A 24,371-nucleotide genomic window follows, 5' to 3' on the forward strand; every position below is an offset into this window, starting at 1 on the left:
TATGCTCAAATGTCGACGTAAAATAAAAGTTATCTATGGTGGCTGATTTCTGCCAGTGTCGTTCTGTCGTTCTGACGCCCCCGCAATAACGAAAGAACGACGTTTTCCTCTTCAGTTGGCGTTGTCTCGTTCTGTCGTTCTGGCGCCCCCGCCATAACGAAAGAACGACGTTTTCCTCTTTTGGCGTTGTTTTGTTCCCTCGTTCTGGCGCCCCCGCCAAAACGATATAACGAAGAATGCAACGCGACAGAACGAAAGAACGACACTTATAAACGGCGCCCTAAAAAACGTCGTCTTGGCGTTCTGTCGTTCTGGCGCCCCCGCCACAACGACGGAACGAAACAACGCCAAATGTGAAAATATCGTTCTGGCGTCATGGCGCGTTCAGGTAGAGCATGCGCAGTGTGGTAATATTTTTCGTATCATTGCTTAAGTCCATTTCTACTGTTTCATAAATAGATAGATACACTTTTTCACGGAATCCATAAAAGTTTGGAAACGGCACCTATCTTTCATATTTCACACTTCATTCATATCACCCGGTTTTGTTTCAAGCTTAAGTTGAAAAAACAGCGACTTAATAGATATATCCAGCTATAATACTCACGTTATTCAAATCTGGAAAAAATAAACATACTGATAAAAACGGTGGAAGTTTTTATCTAGTGTTAAATATGTATACGGTCAAATACTTAAAACATCTTAGCCATATTTTTACTCTAAACATAAGTAAATATTTTTTATTTAATGCATTCATTCTAGCTTTGATGGAAAAGAATAATATCAGAAAACATGTGGTTATATCCACTCCCTTTGTGAACTACATGTTTGAATTTGACGAAAAACTGGGTCATCAATTAGCAGCAAACATAATGAACCTTAAAATACAATTTTCAAAATGACATTAAATTATATACATATCATAAACATGATGAAATCGGCTAAGACCACAACAACAGCCCCTTAAATATGTCTAAAAATATATTTCTTTTGTCGTGTGTTTCCGCCACACTCCGTGAAAATCGAAAGTTGCCGAATATGAATGTACGGTACGGGTACGATAACTCCGAGTTACTCTGCCGAAACATGACAATACTGCGCATGCTCTACCGGAACGCTCCAGAACGCCAGAACGATATTTTCACATTTGGCGTTGTTTCGTTCCGTCGTTGTGGCGGGGGCGCCAGAACGACAGAACGCCAAGACGACGTTTTTAGGGCGCCGTTTATAAGTGTCGTTCTTTCGTTCTGTCGCGTTGCATTCTTCGTTATATCGTTTTGGCGGGGGCGCCAGAACGAGGGAACGAAACAACGACAAAAGAGGAAAACGTCGTTCTTTCGTTATGGCGGGGGCGCCAAAACGACAGAACGACACTGGCAGAAATCAGCCACCATAGTTATCGTTTTAGTCGATTTGTTCATTATTCTACTGTGTACCTGGAATAACAAGGTGTGCATTTTTTCTGTAGGCTTGTCATATTCATCTACTAAGTTCTTCATTTTACGTTATTGCCGACATGTTTATAAAATAGGATTTTTCCGACGGCATTGAAATGTAAAACTATACTAATGGAACAACTGGAGAATTCCACTTCAACGGATTTTTCTGACGTATCTGACGGGTATATCTTTGGTAAAACATCACGATATTTGTTTATGACGTTTGTGTCGATAGCGCTTCTCTGCGACATTTTCACGTGCGCTGCCATCAAAAAGACGAAGCGTGTTCCGTTCCCTACAAAGCTGCTAACATGTGTGACACTGATCTGTGATTCACTGTATCTTTTTATCTGCCTTTTGGCATTCTCACTGAGACTGAAAACTGAAATTTCGGCGGCTATTTTCACCGAATTTGTCAGAATTTGTGCCATTACTTCATGGCTAGCTGTAACAATCCTGTCGCTTGAAAGGGTATTCTGTTTATATAACCCATACCTGTATTCAAGGAAAGCAAGCCACAAGAATGTCACAGTTTTTGTAGTTGTTTGTATTAGTAGCATTGTGGGCATCAAGTTACTCGTGCGTTATATGATAGTCCCATTGCTGAAAGGGGAAGATTTTGACTTTGTACAGGCAACACAACCTTTACCACTAAACACGTGCATTCTTGCAGTTTGTCTTGCTATAAACACTATATGTTATTTCGCATGCATTCAAGTGGTAAAGAAACATATGAGGTTAGTGGGTGATATCCAACTAAATTGGAGCACAGTTTCCAGGACACGTGATTTTATTTCCACAAAGAATGTCACATGCATTCTCATAGTGTTTCAGCTCGTGCATATACCGTTACTTATCTCTATTTGCGTATTTGCATTTAAGGAAGACAGTTCGGACACCACATATCTCTCCTTTATTTTTATGTTAATAATGTGTGTTGCTAACCCGGTATTGTATGCATGGAGGTTCAAGGAATGCAGGTTCATTATGCTGAGAAGTTTAAATTCTTTCTGCAGCGTATTTAACAATAGAGTGGAGACGATGCGCATCGAAGTGTATGATATTCCCGTGCGCAACCCGTGATATTCAGGTTCTGGTGCCTACAAGTTTGCTGTTTAGCAGGGACAAACTAGGAAGTTAATAAATAATCATAAAGTAACAGTGCTAGTATGAACTGTGATATAACTTTGTGATTAATAATCTGTACTAGTTTGATCTTACATCGCGTCCCATTTGAGTATCAACCGGTACCTGCACATGCGGGGATGTCTGTTTGTTGAACGGTTATAGGGAACTGCAAAAAAGTGTTTGTCTTTCTTTCCCGGAATGCACCGGCGTGAAAAAGAAGCAAGTATAAATTACGATATCGTATTTGTGTATTACACAATGTGGCTACTCGCAGTTCTATTTCTTTAAAAATTATTTCTAATTTAGGTTTTGAATACATCCTAAGAGTCAGCAGTGCCGTAACTACGTTAATGTATTTTTTTATCTATTTAACATGTATTTTATTTTACAATTTCCGTTTTTGCATGTAACAAAATGAAAAACCTGACCTGACTAGTTCTCCCTATGTAGATCAAATCTTAATAGTTTTATTTAGAGTTTATGAAGCAATTTTATTTTGTAAAACGTTTATTTAAATCTTCTTTATTGTTGTACTGTTGTAGTACATCATGTATATATTTTTGCCTATTTTGAGATGCCTGTGTACTGAAAACTCATTGTCATATCTGCATGAAAATAGTATCACCATGGTCCTGATTTTTCTCATCGAATTAGGGAAGAGACTGGGGTGGATTTTTTGTTGTTTTGTTGCGTTCTTTTTTTTGTATTTTGGTATAGGGGCCGAATCAATGGTAACTCAAAAAAAAACTATAGCGCTCATTTGTTTTTCCCTAAGCACTTCTGATATATCCAGTAAGGTGTGTACTTCTAACCTGATTTTTCTCACCGAATTAGGGAAGAGACTGGGGTGGATTTTTTGTTGTTTTGTTGCGTTCTTTTTTTTTTTTTGTATTTTGGTATAGGGGCCGAATCAATGGTAACTCAAAAAACTATAGCCGCTCATTTGTTTTTCCCTAAGCACTTCTGATATATCCAGTAAGGTGTGTACTTCTAACCCTCTCCCCCCCCCCCCCCCCCCCCCACTAACCCCACCCCATCCGTACCTTTTCTCCAAATATTCAGGCTAGTGTCATAAACTTTCTTATATCCGTTTGCCCGACATAGAGTATCCGCATTTCTTGGTGTAATAAAATATAAAAACCTCATATAAATTTGTACTCTAATTATGCAGGTGAGTGGGGTGTACATTTCAACCGGATTTGCTCAGATATTTTGTCGGAAATAACGTTCAGTGCACTATGTTGTCTTATATAATTACTTTGGGAGGACTCCGAACCCTCTGTCATTATTTCTCCTTTCTTTTCTTTTTTAATGATTTCAGATTTTTTCAGGGTGGACCCCTTATCACCCATATCTACTGAACTCCAAATTTGTTGGCGAGTATGGTGTATATTTCAACCAAATTTGGTGTCGTGTATAATTTCAAAATTTCTCAAGGACCCCTGAATCCCCATCTCATTATTTCTCTCTCTTTTTTTTGTATACTTGGCGCCATAAAAAAGTTACTACTTAATATATACCTCTTTACTTGTTTATACAATATCGACGACACGTTTTCATGGCCTGTGTGGGGTCTATTACTCATAGACATTTCTGATAATGTCTCCTAACCCATTTTATGACTGTCAGGTGAGAACAGCACATACGACGTGCAATTTCACGACATGAAAGTTCGGCGTCAACCATGCCAATGGCCTGATGGCGTTGATCGTGCCTTAGACATGGCATTCTTAGCAAGGATATTCTGGATTTTAACGTATTCCTTTTAGTCTGTCGACAAACTTTCAAGTGCGATAAATGATTTGCGATAGAATTTTCGTACATGTCGACATTGCTGGAAAAAGTCATTTTGCACGTGCAGCTCGTGCCTCAAATGGAGTTAATCGAATTTGACAAATCTTTACAATAGTGACGTCTCAGTTGCGTCAAAAATGTAGTCGTGTTATGCTTTTAACACAGTCCAGTTCAATCAATTTTTAAAATATAAGGGCCATTAGGGTGGTAACTTTTCAGTGACGCCGAGTATATAATTAAAGAATTTCTCTGGGCGACTCCGAACCACCATCTCTAATTGTACAAGTAGGGCGTACATTTCAAACCGATTTGTTCAGCTACTTTGTCTGAAATGGCTTAAAAGGCACCACCTTGTCTTGCATTATTTCAAAATTCTCGTGTTGGGCCCTAACATCTAACATGTACTGTAATTATGCAAGCGAGTAGTAGAGTGTAGGCCTACATTTCAACCTAATTTGCTGAGATTTTTTGTCTGAAATGGCTTAAAATGCACCGTTCTGTCTTGTATGATTTCAAAAATTTCTCAGTACCCTTAATGTATTCCAGTTGGTATTAAAATTGACCATTTTACTAATCGAGTTTTTCTGAGAGACAATCCCTGCCTTAGCATATGCGATTCCAAACTTATATAGAATGGGGGAAAATGTTGACTTGTAGAAGGTCAGTTTGTACATAAGCCTATCCAAGAAATACCCTTCCCGAAAAATTTTGCCACGTGTTTTTTCCAGATCTGGTTATGGCACTGATCACAAACTCTTTTCATTATACCAAGTTAAATAATTGTTCATCCTTCATCATTGAATAATTTCTTGAAAATCGGGTTCACGGCCAAGTATAGTTATAAGTGCGTAGTTTATATTGTATGACGATGTTCCATGTACAAGTCTGTAAATAAAACTATGTTCTGTTCTGTTCTGTTCTGTTCTAATTTATATGCACCTGTATAAACTACCAAGAAGTCAATACATATAGGTTATTAGTTTTGTATCGGGAAATATGCACGAGTTCTTCAGCGGAAATATTGCGCGACTTTACATACGCATCTACACGTATAAATATAATGTAAATATCATAAATTTGTTCAATAGCCTGAATAAGATTGACAATACTGACCAAAATAGAAAAAAATAGTGCAGCAACACACACTGAATTACGTCACGCACCCGATATGAAATTCAGGCGTCAGTGTATGGAAAAATATTGACGTTTCCGGTACCAATGTAACTTAACGGGGAATAGAAATGAGTATGTAATACAAGAGATCACAGAGTGATCTTGGCGCCCACCAATGTGTCATTTTTGTGTGTTCCAAATTTCAAGACTTACTGACTAGCTCAAGGTCAAATTTCATTTCCGTACACCGTCTAAATTCGAAAGCTGTAACTTAAGAAATGTGAAAGTAGGTCACTAGATCAATTTCAAGGACAAAATTCTTTGTACACAAAACTATGCATGTGCATCAATTTTGAAGACTTAAGTTTGAGAAATTTGAAAGTAGGTCACTAGGTCAATCTTAAGGTTAAAGTTTATTTCGGTACACAAAACTATGCAAGTGGTCCAAATTTGAAGGCTGTAGCTTGAGAAATGAGGAAGTAGGTCACTAGGTCAAAATCAAGGTCAAATTTCACTTCACAACACAAATCTATGCATGTGGTCCAAATTTGAAGCCTGTTCCTTCAAAAATGTGAACGTAGGTCACTAGGTCAATATCAAGGTCAAAGTTTGTTTCGGTACACAATCCTATTCATGTGGTCTAAATTTGAAGCCTATAGCTACAGAAATCTGAAAGTAGGTCACTAGGTCAATCTTAAGGTCAAAGTGCATTTCGGTACACAAAACTATGCAAGTGGTCCAAATTTGAAGGCTGTAGCTTGAGAAATGTGAAAGTAGGTCACTAGGTCAAAATCTAGGTCAAATTTTATTTCGGAATACAGAACTATGCATGTGGTCCAAATTTGAAGCCTGTACCTTCAAAAATGTGAAAGTAGGTCACTAGGTCGATGTAAAGGTCAAAGTTTGTTTTGGTACAATTACCATGCAGGTGGTCCAAATTTGGGTCAAAATCAAGGTCAAATTTCATTTCGGAACACAACATTATGCATGTGGTCCAAAATTTGAAGCATGTACCTTCAAAAATGTGAAAGTAGGTCACTAGGTCAATGTCAAGGTCAAAGTTTATTTCAGTGCACAAAACTATGCACGTGGTCCAAATTTGAAGGTTGTAGCTACAGAAATGTGAAAGTAGGTCACTAGGTCAAAATCAAGGTCAACTCATATCAAGGTTCATCTTGCCACTCAAAACCATACATGTGGTACAAATCTGAATGTTGTAGGTTATTGACAAGAAGTTTTTATAAGCTTTTCCCTATATAAGTCTATATGAACCATGTGACCCCCAGGGCGGGGCCATATTTGACCCTAGGGGGATAATTTTAACAAACTTGGTAGAGAACCACTAGACGATGCTACATTACAAATATCAAAGCCCTAGGCTTTGTGGTTTGGACAAGAAGATTTTCAAAGTTTTTCCCTATATAAGTCTATGTAAACCATGTGACCTCCGGGGCGGGGCCATATTTGACCCTAGGGGGATAATTTGAACAATCTTAGTTGAAAACCACTAGATGATGTCACATACAAAATATCAAAGCCCTAGGCCCTGTGGTTTTGGACAAGAGGTTTTTCAAAGTTTTTTCCTATATAAGTCTATATAAACCATGTGACCCCCGGGGCGGGGCCATATTACACCCCAGGGAAATAATCTGAATCATATTGGTAGAGGACTACTAGATGATGCTTCATACCAAATATCAAAGCCCTAGGCTCTGTGGTTTGGGGTAAGAAGATTTTCAAAGTTTTTCCCTATATAAATCTATGTAAATTATAGAAATAAACAAAGGGCCATAACTTACTAAAAATTTGTTGAACCAGTCTGATTTTCAGGGGGACACAACTAGGGTACCAATACATCATTCTGACAAAGTTTGGTCAAAATCCCCCTGGTAGTTTCTGAGGAGATGCAGTAACGAGAAATTGTTAACAGAAGGACGGACGGAATGACGGACGGAATGACGGACGGAAGGACGGCGGACCACGGATGCAGAGTGATTTAATAGCCCACCATCTGATGATGGTGGGCTAAAAATAGGTTTATTATTACCTGCGGCCTTCAGGCCGCAGGTATATTGGAATACAGCAAGTAGTATAGCACATGGAGACTGGATGATTTCACGTGACTTTTTACCGATATGCGATTGGCTTATCGCATTAATGGGACACCGTTTTTGCAATATAGCTAGCACTCTTTATGATATATAGAGAAATGTTTGTGACCTGAATTCCTCATTCATTATTTTATATAATTTATTCAAACTTTCAGCAATGATCAATATGGATACCTTGTTGTGCATAAGGTTTTTTATGTTAATTGCTCTTCAATTTCCTAGATTATGGTCCTGTGTTGTCAAGCAAGTCCAGGCGAAGGAATGAATCACATTTGTGAAAGCTCTAGTAAAGTATTTCAATAGTCAAGGAATGTGACCAGTTGTGCTAAAAGTTATGTTATACATGAAAGGGAAATATAGTTATTTTTGCTCAAAACAATAACTTTCAGAATTAAGAAATACATAGTTCATATATCTACTTGTAAATCATGTAGAATCGAGTCATATTTCTTACATTAAAGCGTAATGGTATAATAAAAAACAAAACAAGTACGTTATTCACCCATAAGTTACTATCAACAATTTCTGGTCTGTATAACTTCTGGCCGCAGGAAATCGTTCGACTTGTTATAGTATCTGGATCTGGGTTGCTGTATTCGGCTCGAGTAGAGCACCTTTAAGTTTGCCCAAACTTACAGTCTAGAATATTTTTATCCTAACACCAGCCCGATATAACTGTACACAGTCGACATACAAAAAACGTATAAATTTTGTTTACTTAAGAAATAATATACAGACAAGAGGGTCATGATGACCCTGAATCGTTCACCTGAGTAATAAGAACCACATGCTTAAAATGGCTAACTGATGCTAAAATATTATATAGTAAGTCAGTAGGTCACATTCATGGTCACTGAAAGTCAGATTTAAGATCAGTGTGCAAACATGTACATGCCATCCAAATTTCAAGGCTGTATCTCAAAAAACAAGAAAGTAGGTCAGTAGATCAAGATCACAGTCAAATTACCCCTAATCACTTGGGGTCATCAGGCAATTATAATTAAGCAGTCTAGGAAATATGATCCGATAATATTTGAAGTATTTATTCCTATAGAACTCGTATAACAAGTGACCCCCAGGGCTGGGCCTCTTTTCACCCCAGGGACATAATTTGAACAATTTTGGTAAAGGACCACAAGGCAATGTAACATATCAAATATGAAAAGCCTAGGCCTTGCAGTTTCTGACAAGAAGATTTTTAAATTTTTTCTATATATATATATATACAAGAGATCACAGAGTGATCTTGGCGCCCACCAATGTGCCATTTTTGAGTGTTCCAAATTTCAAGACTTATTGACTAGCTCAAGGTCAAATTTCATTCCCGTACACAACACTGTGCATATGGTCCATGCATGTGGTCCAAATTTGAAAGCTGTAGCTTGAGAATGTGAAAGTAGGTCACTAGATCAATTTCAAGGACAAAATTCTTTGTACACAAAAATATGCATGTGCATCAAGTTTGAAGGCTGTAGTTTGAGAAATTTGAAAGAAGGTCACTAGCTCAATCTTAAGGGCAAAGTTTATTTCGGTACACAAAACTATGCAAGTGGTCCAAATTTGAAGCCTGTAGCTTGAGAAATGTGCATGTAGGTCACTAGGTCAAAATCAAGGTCAAACTTCATTTCAGAACACAAATCGATGCATGTGGTCCAAATTTGAAGCCTGTACCTTCAAAAATGTAAAAGTAGGTCACTAGGTCAATGTCAAGGTCAAAATTTGTTTCGGTACACAATCCTATACATGTGGTCTAAATTTGAAGCCTGTAGCTACAGAAATGTGAAAGTAGGTCACTAGGTCAATCTTAAGGTCAAAGTTCATTTCAGTACACAAAACTATGTATGTGGTCCAAATTTGAAGCCTGTAGCTTAAGAAGTGTGAAAGTAGGTCACTAGATCAAAATCAAGGTCAAATTTCATTTCGGAACACAGAACTATGCATGTGGTCCAAATTTGAAGCTTGTACCTTCAAAAATGTGAAAGTAGGTCACTAGGTCAATGTAAAGGTCAAAGTTTGTTTCAGTACCCAAAACTATGCACATGGTCCAAATTTGAAGGCTGTAGCTTGAGAAATGTGAAAGTAGGTCACTAGGTCAAAATCAAGGTCAAATTTCATTTCAGAACACGAAACTATGCATATGGTCCAAATTTGAAGCCTGTACCTTCAAAAATGTGAAAGTAGGTCAATGTCAAGGTCAAAGTTTTTTTCAGTGCACAAAACTATGCATGTGGTCCAAATTTGAAGGCTGTATTTACAGAAATGTGAAAGTAGGTCACTAGGTCAAACTCAAGGTCAACTCATGTCAAGGTTTATCTTGCCACTCAAAACCATACATGTGGCCCAAATTTGAATGTTGTAGGTTATTGACAAGAAGATTTTCAAAGTTTTTCCCTATATAAGTCTATATGAACCATGTGACCCCCAGGGCGGGGCCGTATTTGACCCTAGGGGGATAATTTGAATAAACTTGGTAGAGAACCACTAGATGATGCTACATTACAAATGCCAAAGCCCTAGGCTTTGTGGTTTGGACAAGAAGATTTTCAAAGTTTTTCCCTATATAAGTCTATGTAAACCATGTGACCTCAGGGGCGGGGCCATATTTGACCCTAGGGGGATAATTTGAACAATCTTAGTAGAAGACCACTAGACGATGTCACATACAAAATATCAAAGCCCTAGGCCCTGTGGTTTTGAACAAGAGGTTTTTCAAAGTTTTTTTCCTATATAAGTCTACCGTATATAAACCATGTGACCCCCGGGGCAGGGCCATATTAGACCCCAGGGAAATAATTTGAATCATCTTGGTAGACTACTAGATGATGCTTCATACCAAATATCAAAGCCCTAGGCTCTGTGGTTTTGGACAAGAAGATTTTCAAAGTTTTTTCCCTATATAAATCTATGTAAATTATAGAAATAAACAAAGGGCCATAACTCACTCAAAAATTGTTGAACCAGTCTGATTTTCAGGGGACACAACTAGGGTACCAAAACATCATTCTGACAAAGTTTGGTCAAAATCCCCCTGGTAGTTTCTGAGGAGATGTGATAACGAGAAATTGTTAACGGACGGAAGGACGGACCACGGACGCAGAGTGATTTGAATAGCCCACCATCTGATGATGGTGGGCTAATAAAACCCGAGATACCCCCATGGCAGGGCCTCTTTTCACCCCAGGGTTACAATTTGAACTATTTTGGTAGAGGACCACAAGGCAACGCTACATACCAAATATCAAAAGCCTAGGCCTTGCAGTTTCAGACAAAAAGATTTTTAAAGTTTTTTCCTATACAAGTATATATAAAATTGGGACCCCCCGGGCAGGGCCTCTTTTCACCCCAGGGTTATAATTTGAACAATTTTGGTAGAGGACCACAAGACAATGCTACTTACCAAATATCAAAGGCCTAGGTCTTGTGGTTTTTAAACAAGAATATTTTTAAAGTTTTTTCCTATACAAGTCTATGTAAAACTTGAGATCCCCACGAGGCAGGGCCTCTTTTCATCCCAGGGTTATAGTTATATAATGTTAACAGACGGACAACGCATGTCGCACATCGAGCGGTCACAAAAACTCACCATGAGCCTTTGGCTCAGGTGAGCTAAAAAACCGTGTTTTACGTTATCAAGACACTGAGAGGTTATACGTCCGCAGAATAATTTCACGAGGGCGACGTATAACCAATTTTGAGTAATTTAGGTAAAACACGATTTTCTGTTCCAAGTGGAGGATGCATCTTTCTCCAAAAGCAACCTATAAATACTACCCTTGAATCAGGAAAGGGCGTCATTGTACAATAGACAGGAACATTTACTTTGCAGGTTATTCTCTTTGGCAATCCAGCCTTCAAGTAGCGACCCAAACTCAAGGCAGCTCCATTCAATTCCAGGAAAATAAACACTAAGACCATAGTACCTTTGTTAGCTTTTTTACTCTATATACAAAGTTTACTTCCACAATATAAAAATCAAAACAATCGTACAAGCCCACTAAAATAACGAGGAATGAACCTTTTCCTCCTGTAAAATCCCTTGCAAATGTAAGTTTTAATGGGAATTTTCTCTCTGTACTATGCGAATATTATAATTTTTTCCCCTCTTGAGAACTTCTGGAGTTCATTGCAAACAGTTCTCTAAGCTGGGAATCAGAATTATAATCCCAAAATAAACAAAATTCTTAAAAATAGCCATGATTTGTTTCATTCTGAACATCATTGTGTATATAACTCCATTATCAGTTTCAGCAATGTACAGTTACTAAGTCATTTCATAGCAAAATCACTTTTCCTGTGGTTAAGTTTATTGCTGCTTTTGATGGTGAAAGTTGGATGAAATACTATCAATTAAGACAAGAAACCATGTCCTGTTGAAAGCTATAAGAAAATAACATTACAAGTTTGCTTTGAGCTAAAACAGCATGTCCGTGAAAGTGTAGAAAATTATCCTAACCAAACGTTACGAGTCTAAATATAACATTCTGCTGCCTTCTTACTGAAGTGGTACATTTACAATCCCTCTCTCTCACACACACTTCTCTTACATAACATCGCAAGAACACAAACCTCTTCAATGTAAAGACCAAAATGAGAAATAAAGTCGTACAAATAATGACGATGGAAATGAAAGTTTGAAATGTAAATGCTTTTGATCTGTAAATTTATCTAAGTTTAAGATACAACTAACTCTTAAACTGATATCCATAGTTACTTCTTTAGTTTTTTTCCAAATGATTTTAAAGCTGGTGTCCCTTAAACATTTCACCTTTGTTTTTAAAACTTGGGTCTTTTTCTTTCACCTTGTGTGCATTAAAAATAGAAAACAGCCGTCTTCACCGACAATGTCTATCTTGTGTCATACTTCTTGTTCAATTACACACTAGAAACAGTAACTACAACTTGGACCACTATGTTTCTTTATGAGCTTAAAAAGTGCATAGAGTTAGGAGGAAACTTAATGTCAAGAATGAAATAAGTTCCGCTTAACTTTATGCTCTTGAGTTACGAGTCAAATATGATGATCAACAACATTTATTAACAAAGAATGATGATGTGAGATGCTGGAAATGATGTTGTTTTAACGACGACCCCTTCCTCGTCCTCTACCGCCTCGTCCACCTCCACGACCTCTGCCACCACCACGACCACCACGTCCTCCTCGACCTGAAATTATAATTTTTTAGAATTATACGTGATTATCAATAGAAAACTACTCCTTTTCTATGGACATTTAAACAACAAACAATAAACCAAGTCTAACCCCTTGACAACTACAGTTGTAAGCATGCTTTTATCAAATTTAGTATCAGCAAATCCAACGACTTATCCAAGTCCAACTAGGGCAAAGAAAATTCCTCTGACAAGAAAATGGAATAAGATACACGCGCAACTACACTTTGAAACAATCACTTCCTTAAATATTCAAGAAAACGACTCTAGAGACTTCCTGACATTGTTACACTTTATATATACTAAACAATTCAAAAATACTATGATTTATGAAAATTCATTGGATAGTGACAACAATATACACAACTATGCTTCATAACAATCGCTTTTGCAAAGGTTTTTCAGAATCCAACCTTCATTTTAGTTTTAGTGAAGACAAGATTATGTGATCCCCAGATAGTGCTGACAAACATACAAGACATTTAGATCTACTAAGAATAAATAAACTAGAGGTACAACACGCCTGAACACCAGATATGTATAAACTGTTTTTGTTTGAAGATCAACTAGTTTCGGTTCAATATGAACCTTCATCACGATATACATATTAGAAAAATGTTAACTAAAAGTACAAAGTACAAGACATTTAGATGACAAGATACTGGTGTTGACGCTCGTGTGATCTTTTTCGTATCTGTACAATAGAAATATTGTCCTACCCATGATTTTCTAAGTCCAAAAGGGGCCATAATTCTTGCAAAAAGCAATGTAGAGTTACGGTACTTGGTGTGCAGAGTCAGCTTTTAATATCAAATAATTGCTCCAAGTTTTAAAGCAATAGCTTTGATAGTTTAGGAGAAAAGTTGACCTGAACGCAAAACCAAGAAATCTGATATTTTCCAAGTCCAAAAGGGGCCATAATTCTTGCAAAAAGCAAGATGGAGTTATGTTTCTTGCTGTACAGAGTCAGCTATTGATGGTGAATAAGTGTTTCATGTTTTGGAGGAAAGTTGACCTAAACATCAGACTTAACCAGGCAATGCCAACGCCGCTGCCAATAACTCATCTTTTTTTTTGTAAAAAAAGCAGATGAGCTAAAAAGATATTATCAGACATTTTAAGTAAAAAGATATATACTCAGTATATATTACTGTGTTCTGTGTTAAAGTATGTAATTGCAATCCTGTTACATGCACCTTAAACCAAATTATCAAAATAGTTTTGTTCCTTAACCAACTTTTTCCCTGGAAGTACCGAACAAATTCAACACAAGTAGGACAGAAGACTTCAAACATACTGTCTTCAGTCCTCTATCCACAGAATGTTGTCGTAAATCATTAGATAATGAACTACTAAGTTTATACGACAGGCAGGAGAACTTGTAAGAAAAACAGCCATATTGAGGCTGCTATTTATGTATAATTCCAAAACTATTTCCACTGTCAGAGTTGACTTTGCTTTCAACCAATAACATTTACAGAAGAATTCAATTTAAACAAAAAAACTATTGGTTATTACCTCCTCTGTCATCACGTCTACCTCTGCTGTTAAATCTGCCTTTTGGAGCGTCATCTATTAACAATGTATCAAGAGGTAAACTGTCTGGCAGAATGTAGTATCGGATATTGTTTCCACGGATACTTAATGAATCCAATTGCACTGCGTCTTTGTTCTTTACTGTCATTTTGACAGCTTTTAGATGTGTGTTCATACTAACATCAACTCCTGAAATTAAATATATATTTGTGTACTAGCATGTGATAAAACAATATATGGTATACTCCGTATAGCATGGTTTTACACCATTTTTCTACACCTGATCTCAGGACAAGTAACTCAAGGTAGTCAGACAGAGACCCTGGCAGTCCATAGTACTTTTAAGTAACTGTAACCTTTATTCTAGACTTTTACACTTAACATGAACAGACAAAGAAATCAAAGCAGATTTAGCTGTTATTATGAGCCCTTGAAATTTTCAAATTTTTACAGCCAGTTACAATTTCCTTAAACAATACCCAAAATAGCTGACACTTGTTTTGTGGAAACAACCTTAATCAGAAATTAAATTCAATGGCTAATGTTTTATGAACTGTTGCAAGTTCCGAACACTAAATTTACATGTCCAAGTCTGTATCTAACTGATTGTTAGTAGAAACAAGAGCACCGCTTGATTTTTTCCTATATCGTAACTTAGGGATTGTTTAACAGTGTGCAAGGCTACCTTAGTACTGTGGATGACCCATGAGAAGAACTTTGTTTACAACAAAATTATTAATTTTACACATTAAGGACTGTAATGACCCACTTGTTTTCACAATGACATAGCTCTTAAATTTTGTGTAACTAAGAATTCCTCTAACCAGAAGATGTTTTCAAGGGTAGGGCACTTACAGGTTACAAAGTTACAAACCAAGAGTTTCTACATAACAAGAGCAGTCTGTTGACAGCGTGCTTGACTATTCGAAGAAGTGATGGAAATATGGGGTCAAAATATTACGAGAGATTTTCAGACAAAAGAAAAAGAATAGATAAGACAAACAATATATCTGCATTTGTGAATTTAGATAAGTCTTGCACTATATGGCAATGTGTGACCATGATCGTAAGCAACTTTTCAAAGTTTCAAAGCCATATATCAAACAGTTCAGACAAAATATGGAATGGTATGCGAAACTTTAATAACTAATTTCCTTGTCAAAAAAGGGCCATAAGTGAGCTAAAGTCAGGGTTGGCAAGTATTTCCCGGGGGCAGGAATTACCACAGGTATTTCCCGGTAATTCCCGTCCCGGGAAATGATCCAAATTTCACAAAAGTGGGAAATAGTGGCAAATACTCAATATTTGAAAATTTCTGGCATGAAAAATTACTTTTTAATATAAATTAATTCAATAAATTTGCAAACATTTTAGTCACATTGATAAATTAGAAGTAAACAAATGTATGCTAGTTCAATACATGCATGGTCTGACTGGCTAGGAGTGGAACACTCAATTGGTCCATTACATTTTGCTGTATGTGCTGTTAAACGGTCACTCTTGCCACTTACAACTGTCTTACAGTCTTTACAAGTCACAGTCTTTTTAGAACCATCTTCAAAAACATCGTAAAAATGCCAAACTGGATCCTTTGGCTTGAACCTCTTCATGTTTACCCTTTCACTTACAAAATCTAACTGGTTATGTGATATGAGTGAGATACCGTCGGACCACGATTAGTGACCATGATCAGAAATCAGCAGAGCTGAAGCTTGATTAAGCATTGTATTACCAGTCAGACAAATACAGCTTCAGGCTAATAGATTACCTATACATTGTACAGGTAACTGATTATGACAATTGAGGGGCCGACATAGTGTGAAAAGAGTATTAGTCCCAGTTATTGTGAAAAGGTGTTAATAATGTATAATTAGGCATCACAATGTGATGCTCTGATTCTCAATAGCAATAGGCATTTTTGGTAAACAAAAAAGAAAAAAAAAACAATTGAAATAAAAATTTAGGACTTGATTTTAGTACATTTAGTGCTTAAAAAGAATATTTATATTATTTGTTTTTAATTGAGAGAAATATTTCATGTTAACTGAATTACATTTGTTTAAGTCTCTGCTCATACAATGAGATGTTGACTTTTCCCCACTATTTCCCACTTTTTTCCCGGGAAATACCTGTATTTCCCACTATTTTCCTGTATTTCCCACTGTCCTGGTAAAAACTAGTATTTCCCGCTTTTATGCCAACCCTGGCTAAAGTCCTTGTCCTGTAGTCTTGCCTACATATGTAGACTATGATGGTAAACAAGTGGTAAAAGTTTCAAAGCTTTATAAATCTCAAAAGGCTTTGTCAAAATGTGGATTGGTACGAAAATCTTGTGTGACGCCGACACCGGCGCCACGGTGAGTAGGATAGTTCTACTTATTCTTTGAATAGTCAAGCTAAAAATGACAAAGGTACTATACATCTTGAACCTTTTTAGTGCAGAATGTTTAAAAATGAATTCCAAACAGAAGTAAAAAGCATTAAGTTACCTACCTGTTATTGTCCCATGTACTTGTGTTCCATTTTTCAACTCTATTGTGACAGTTTCATGGCTAAGTTTCATCAAAAACCTGAAAGAAATATTAATTATAAAGTACTGTTAACTACTGAAGATGGATATAATAGATTGTCAAAACACACTTGTTTTCCAGTGATTGAATATGTTACAAACTATTTTACTGCTTTTTTGAACATTTGTGATTTTTTCCTTCTAGTTGCTTTGAACCCTATTTTTTGGAGAACATGATCAGTCATTCAGTGTCCTCGAGTTTGGAATTTTAAGGATATTTTTTGGTTTATCTAAGTGACTTACCGGTAGTTACACTAATGGAAATTTTACAAGGTGCCAATGTCGCTCACCTGATCTGAACAATTTGACCTTGAATATGTCATCATATATTGTATGATTAGAAGAGTTCAATGATTTTCTTGTATTTTATAATTTTTAGCTCTGGTTTAATGAAATGGGCCTTGAAAGCAAAAGTATGTAAATAAACTTGAGAAAGGTCCATACAAGGATAACAAAGACGAGATGTTAACCTTTATGCAGAGGTCGTTTAAAGGTTTTTCCATGTATAGCAATGACGGCCCATAAAAGGGGACAAACAGAACAGTCTGAACAAACTAATGAGAGGTCCATACAAGGGCAACCTACTTGGAAAATCTATCGAGCTGCTCAAGAGTAGTTGCCTGAAGATTTTAATATTTTTGCCTTGGGCTGACTCTAGAAGCTTGAATGGAAAAGTTAAAATAAAGGAGGACTCTTACAACCATAGATACTTGTGTATAATGCACAGTTTTCTGACCCCCACCCCAGACCACACCCAAATCGCGGGTGTGTATTATCCACACGTACAGACAATTTTCAAATTTCAAAACAATGCAGGGCCTCCTCTGCCACTGGCCAGTGTAGCCAAATGCTACAAATTCAAAGAACTTGCTACAGATTTTTGAAAGAGGCGACAAGAACTTTATTAAAATGTGACCAAATTTCAGCAATTCAGCTTCAATTTGTCAATTTTTCTCAAAAAGTGGCAACAATATTCTGAGGCCTAGTGGAGGCCCTGGAATGTTTGATTTTTCCTTATGCAAAATTAATTTTATACAAATATAATTGCAGGGTTCTCGCCAGGCTATTATCGCCTGTCGCGTGCGACATGCCTTCAGACTTTGAGTTGTATATTCGACATCCCTTATTTCCCCCGTCATCCCTTAATTGCCGAAGCGACATGTCATAAAATCATCCTAATAAACACCCCGATTAATTCGATAGTGTATTCGAAAAGCTTCCATGTGCTACCCGATAGTTTAGGTAAAGCGATGCCAGTTAAGATAACCGATAAACCAATGACAGCTTCCTATATGTGGAACGTGTGACGTAAATTTCATCGTAGCTCCGCCTTTAAATCCTTTGACAGGCGGCATCTTGTGATGTGTACATGAAAGTAACTGTTTTCGCAAGTTTTAAGATTATACATGTCATTAGATATAATGACAGATGATTAAACAACTATCGTCCGAATGTTTTTCGCAATCAAGGAAAGACAATGTAAGGAATTAAGTCAAAAATTGTGCAACACGGTAAAATGCTTTTGAACAATTATCGCCTTAATATTAATGTTTTTCACATGTATGAAATGTGTTTTCTCGGGCGGAATATCGAAACGACAATGCAAGAATTAATGTTTTCTGTCGTCACTTTCAAAATAGAACTTGTAGAGAAAAGTTTGAAATACCCTCCGTGCATTATTTCAACACGAACGGACACTTTGGTAGAACCACCGACCTTCCGTAAGCCAGCTGGATGGCTTCCTCACATGAAAAACCTCACATGAAGAATTCAACGCCCCGAGTGAGGTTCGAACCCACATCGATGAAGGGCAAGTGATTTGAAGACAGCGACCTTAACCACTCGGCCACGGAGGCCCGGGTCACAATTTCAGAATCCCTCCCAGCCACGCCAAATGGCCATTGATCCAAAATGGAAACCAGCGTTTCACTGGATGACAGTCTCAGATTGTGTTGTTTTACATGTATGTACAACAAACAGTTGACATTTTCAAAAACCTAAAATGGATAAGTTTTCAGCAAATAAACTCCGCAGAAATAGAAGACATAAACTTTAAAATACAAATAGATCTGTGTGCAGTGCTAAAATTGTGTTGTTTTATGTACAATAAATAGTAAATGAACATTTTTAGCAACTTAAAATTGATGAATTTTTAATTGTCATTCAGCAAATAACTCCATAGGATTTTTATGACCTAATATCTTTTCTTGTTGTACATGTAAATGATGCTTATTAATCAATGAAAATACCACTATGTTTTTCACTCTGAAATGCACCAGAATGCACCAAAATGAGTTGTAGTAACACAAAATTTTCTGGGGTGACCCCCATACCCCCCATGCAGGAGGGGACACCCCTCCCGCACCCACCCCTTTGCTCGTCAAAAAATATCCTTCTGCAACATGCCTTCAGAAAATCCTGGCTAGAACCCTGAATTGTATTTTGAAAACAGAAAAATCATAAAAATATTTTCCCATATCATGCTAGACACGATTGATTCTGCCTTTGCAAACAGTGTAGATCATGATCCGTCTCGGTAGCCTAGTGGTAGAGCGTCCGCTTCGAGTGTGGGAGGTCGTGGGTTCGATCCCTGGCCGCATCATACCAAAGACGTAAAAAATGGTACTAGTAGCTTCCTTGCTTGGCACTCAGCATTAAGAGGATAGTGCCAGGACTGGTCAGCCCGGTGTCAGTATAATGTGACTGGGTGGGGTATCATGTCATGTGCCTACAGCGTGATATTCCAGTGAGGCAGCACTATATATATATATAATACCAGATTATATGAAGTTGGGCATTGTGCTCACTGAGCACTACAAGTAGACACCGTCGTTCATATGACTGAAAAATTGAGAAAGACGTTAAACCCGAACACACACACACGATCAGCTTGCACATCTGTGCAGTCTGATCATGATCTACACTGTTTGCCATTCAGTCAGTTTCTTTTTGGCAAGTACCCCTTTTAACAGTCAATGGTACTTTCCAAACTGAAAGATGGACAAGTTCATTATAGAAATTTAGCAGGATAATGGTTCAACTTCAACTATCTACTGTCAAACAATCGTCTTTTCGATTATGAAAGGAAACAGTGTTTTAGTCAAAAATGTTACGTGCAAAGAAAAGATAAAAGACCCAAAGTATACAGTTAAAAACAGTAGATTATAGTATTAGAGAGAGTGTGAGTCCAGCCCCAGGGCTTGAGCTAGGGAGCGACTTGAGTGAAATAGTCGCTTTGTAGCTCCCCACTTCGCTCTAATCTAACATCAAAGCAAAATTCAAGTCACCCGATTTTTTTTATCCACACACCTCCAGTTATCCGCTATCGGCCTGTTGACACTTGACTGGAATACACGAAAGCATAATTTAAGCTCTGCCTACTTCAGATTACGGAGAAGTGCAAAGGTAACACTTGTTTTGTAAACTGACTGTTGATAAACAAAGCAGTAGGGATTTATATTACATAAGCTTACACATTCTTTTTTGACCTTTAGAAAGTATCTTACCGTGACCGGTAGGGTTGGATACCGGTTCCCGGTATCGGTACAATACCGAATAATCACTTCGAAAAGTACCGGTATATACCGTTTCGTAAAAGAACCGGTACCGATTTCGGTATTTCCATAAAAGTAAAAACAAAATTCTTACAAAATTTGCTGCAAAATAAAGCAGAAATTTAAGCAAATAGCGTAATAACGTGATCGACATTGTTTATTGTGATACCGCTCAGAGTAACCTCCCTTGACATGGAGAGCCAACCGTGCGAATAGTTTCGTATGCTAAATATTACCTGAAATACTTCATTCCCCGTCGTTTTAACAACGTAAACCAATACTTAATTTCAAAATATATGACACTATTTTTCTTTGTAGTTTTCTTTTAAAACCAATGAAAAAAAAATGATGTAAATAAAAAATTACGAGACTAAGCTGTAACCTACGTAAACAAATAATCGGTTTTCGCGAACCATTAGAAACAATGTTATTGTTGGAATGTTGGTTGTTTCAAGTGTTTTGAAGGTTGTTGTTCAATTAAAAATGTGTTGCAAAGTGTTTCACTTTAAAAACATTACTAGTCAACCTAGTCGAAGATTATCATGAGTGAGAATGAGTCTGACTTGTTAGAGGGGTACTTTGAAAGCTAATAAGTGTTCAGTTTAACAGTTCTAGACAGTACTGAGCTTTAAAAGCATTACTACAGTGAGTGTATTCATAAATTTTAATTGCATAGTGAGCGAGGTATCTGCTCTAGATTTTTATTTTGGAAAACTAGTCTGTAAGATATGTTTATTTTTTACTCTTTCATAATCTAATACATACAACATTCCATTAACAAACTTAAAATGTTCATTTAACACAGCAAATTTTCATGTATATCTACTTACATAGGTGTATATAATACTAAGCAAATCATTGCTTATGTAATGTACTACAAAGCATGGTATCGGTATCGGTATTGTTAAAAATAACGTATCGTTTCGTTGGTATCGGTATCGGACCGCTTCGTCCTTAACGATATCCAACCCTAGTGACCGGCTCGAGTAATTTCCTCAAATCCACTTAATTTTACTCGTATTTTTCAAAACCCAAACTTTAGAAACATAATATTATCACTGACACTTTCTGTGAATAAAATAACGTAACTGAAATTTACGCAAAGTTTTGACACCTGCCATCAGAAACTGGGTTAAACCTGTTTGACAACTGTTTCTTTTAATGTGTGCCGACACCAGCATATCAAAGAGACACCAGCAGATCAAAGAAGACCTGTATTCTGTGTGATGTCATAGTGATGTCACTGCTATTGACATGTATTTAATTCATACTGTACTCTTGTTATTTAAAGTGACTGACTTTGAGTGCAGCATGGAAGCTTGATTTATTTTTTTGCTGACATGGAATTAACTTTTTTAAATTGTTTTCATATTTAAAGGGTTTTCTTGGTTTGGGCAATCATTGCAAGAGTGAAAAAAAACTTGAATTTGCAGTTTAAGCACATTTAGATTCACACGGTTTAAAATGATATAAGGAAACAGAATCACTGACATTTTCAGTGAATTTGTTATTTACTTTAAATTAATAAACAAAGACAGGAAATTATAAAAAATAGTAACTTATACCAAGCATAATTAGTTCCTTTTTCAACTTGCATGTCATGGTGCTAAAATCTTTCCCATTTTCCCTAAAATCTCACCACTTCTCCCTAAAATCTCTCCACTTCTCCCTAATCTTAGCTGAGGGAGAAGTGACTTCTCCCTAAAATCTTAGCCTAGCTTAAGCCCTGCAGCCCGCTGACAAATGTCTGCAAACTGGGGCTGGACTGGGGTCAACCAAGATCAAAGTTAGTCAAAATAATTCGACGGTCAGACTGTTTTAGATTTCTGACAAGCAATTAAGGGTTTTTTCTAGCTAATTTGGGAACATAGCCTATACCCCCAAAATTGGGAAAATTTTGACGCGTAAATGTTCCAAATTGGGAAATGTTTAGTCCCACAGGATATAGTAAAGATGTGTTTAAGTACTTTCTCATACACTTGTTTCACATTGTACAACCTCTTTAAACTTACTGCCATTACAAAATTGTCCATAATTTGGTCAATGTTTGCGCAATTTTGATGAAATTTTTTTTCAGAATGTAGATTGGGAATATTTGCACTAATTTTGGGGAAAATACATACTTTTTTGGCATTGGGAATATAGCCGAATAACGGCTATAAAAACGGCCGAAAAAAAAACCCTGCAATCTGTCAAAATTTCAAAGGACCAAATAATGGAGGATAAATCACACTACACCGTCATGCAAAGTTATTGGTGTGTAGACATGGTAAACATTAATCATGTAAAGTACTAGGGCTGTAAAAAGTATCCGAGTACTTGGATATCCACGAATTCGACCAAAAGTTCGAGTATGGATATTCCTCATTGTCGAGATCGTTGGAGTGCGATCTTTTTCATTAATACTTGCAATATGTAATATTCTATCAATAAAACTAATTTAAATTAAAGCATGAATCAATGAATTTTCTTGCACATATAAGTTGATTACACGTTGTCAGTTTCTAAACCGGATGTAATCAAATGTCTTAGGTAGAGTTAGCATAGGTCTTATAAAATTTGAAAGCCCGCCCGCTTAGCTCAGTAGGTAAGAGCGTTGGTCTACGGATCGCGGGGTCGCGAGTTCGATCCTCGGGCGGGGCGTATGTTCTCCGTGACTATTTGATAAACGACATTGTGTCTGAAATCATTAGTCCTCCACCTCTGATAATTCATGTGGGGAAGTTGGCAGTTACTTGCGGAGAACAGGTTTGTACTGGTACAGAACCCAGGAACACTGGTTAGGTTAACTGCCCGCCGTTACATGACTGAAATACTGTTGAAAAACGGCGTTAAACCCAAAACAAACAAACAAACTTATATAATTTGAACTAAAATTAATGTGAAATCTGTCAAAACAGTGAATAAAGAAAAATTTATCATTTAAGAAATTAAATTCGATAAAAATTAAATACGCATTTTCTTTCCAATAGATAAAGCTTTATCAAAAAAATGCGAAACTACAACTAAATATTGTGATATTAATGACTGACGTCATATATATTGTTCGTCTTCAAGCATGGCAGAACATTACAGAAGTCCACCCGCGACTTTAATTAATGAGCAAAACTCAATATTTCACAGGATCGCGTCAAATTAGTTGGACTAATATCAGAGGCATCACGTTAATTGCTGATAAAAAGGCCATTTGATTTTTAGTTTAACAGATCGTAACAAAAGACGATCACACCTTTTGTTATCGGTGTGAATTGAGAAGCTCATGTCATTTTGATAGATGCCATTCCGAGATGTTGAAAACAATTGCTTAAAATATTCAAATTGAAATATAAAACAAAAAAACAACATGGAAGTAAAAGTTGGTAGCACAGCAAGATCGATTCTGTTCACCGCCCTCCAAAATTGGGGTTGCGTATTACACACCAGTGCGCCTTATACATAGGTACCTAGGTTAATTATCAATATATATATATACACCAAGTTCTTTTTACAAATCCATTGGGTGGTCTAGGGCAAGATAACGTTTGTTGCAGTCCATATAATTTTAGATCTAAACTTATCACCCATTTCAAAATCTATGAAAAGTTCATTCAAATCAGTAAATCTTATAAGTTTTAACTGTTTGCACAGCAAATTAGTTTGTATAAACAAGTATTTGTACGCACAGACACAGAAATGATACATCATATCGGATAGGTATGGAACTCGGAAGGTAAACAAAGGATGAAATCGCAAGATTTACGCAGGCAACGCATTCAGAATTACTTGATATTATGTACAATTCACAACGCCTTAAGACAGTAAGCTTTACTTGGTAATTTACCTGACTAATTTCATGATTGCAATGGATTTTTTATTCGTTGAATTAACGTTTCTCTGGCGGCATCAATCTGGTACAATGGACGCTTAGAACGGAAGTTTGTAAATTAGGTTAAATGCTGGACGTGCCGTACAAACACCG

At 36.8% G+C, this 24,371-nt stretch overlaps 1 protein-coding gene across 1 annotated transcript; it reads right to left on the reverse strand.

The window, feature by feature from the left end:
• Nucleotides 1-11,502: 11,502 nt before the first annotated feature.
• Nucleotides 11,503-24,371, reverse strand: LOC123549748 (small nuclear ribonucleoprotein Sm D1-like). The gene is made up of 4 exons (XM_045338076.2): nt 24,234-24,371; nt 16,784-16,860; nt 14,273-14,479; nt 11,503-12,748 (listed from the first exon to the last, which is right to left on the reverse strand). The coding sequence occupies exons 1-4, from the start codon at nt 24,245-24,247 to the stop codon at nt 12,663-12,665; spliced, it is 384 nt and encodes a 127-aa protein (XP_045194011.1). The 5' UTR covers nt 24,248-24,371; the 3' UTR covers nt 11,503-12,662.

This window comes from Mercenaria mercenaria, chromosome 6, assembly GCF_021730395.1.
Source record: "Mercenaria mercenaria strain notata chromosome 6, MADL_Memer_1, whole genome shotgun sequence".
In the NCBI taxonomy this organism is placed as follows: domain Eukaryota; kingdom Metazoa; phylum Mollusca; class Bivalvia; order Venerida; family Veneridae; genus Mercenaria; species Mercenaria mercenaria.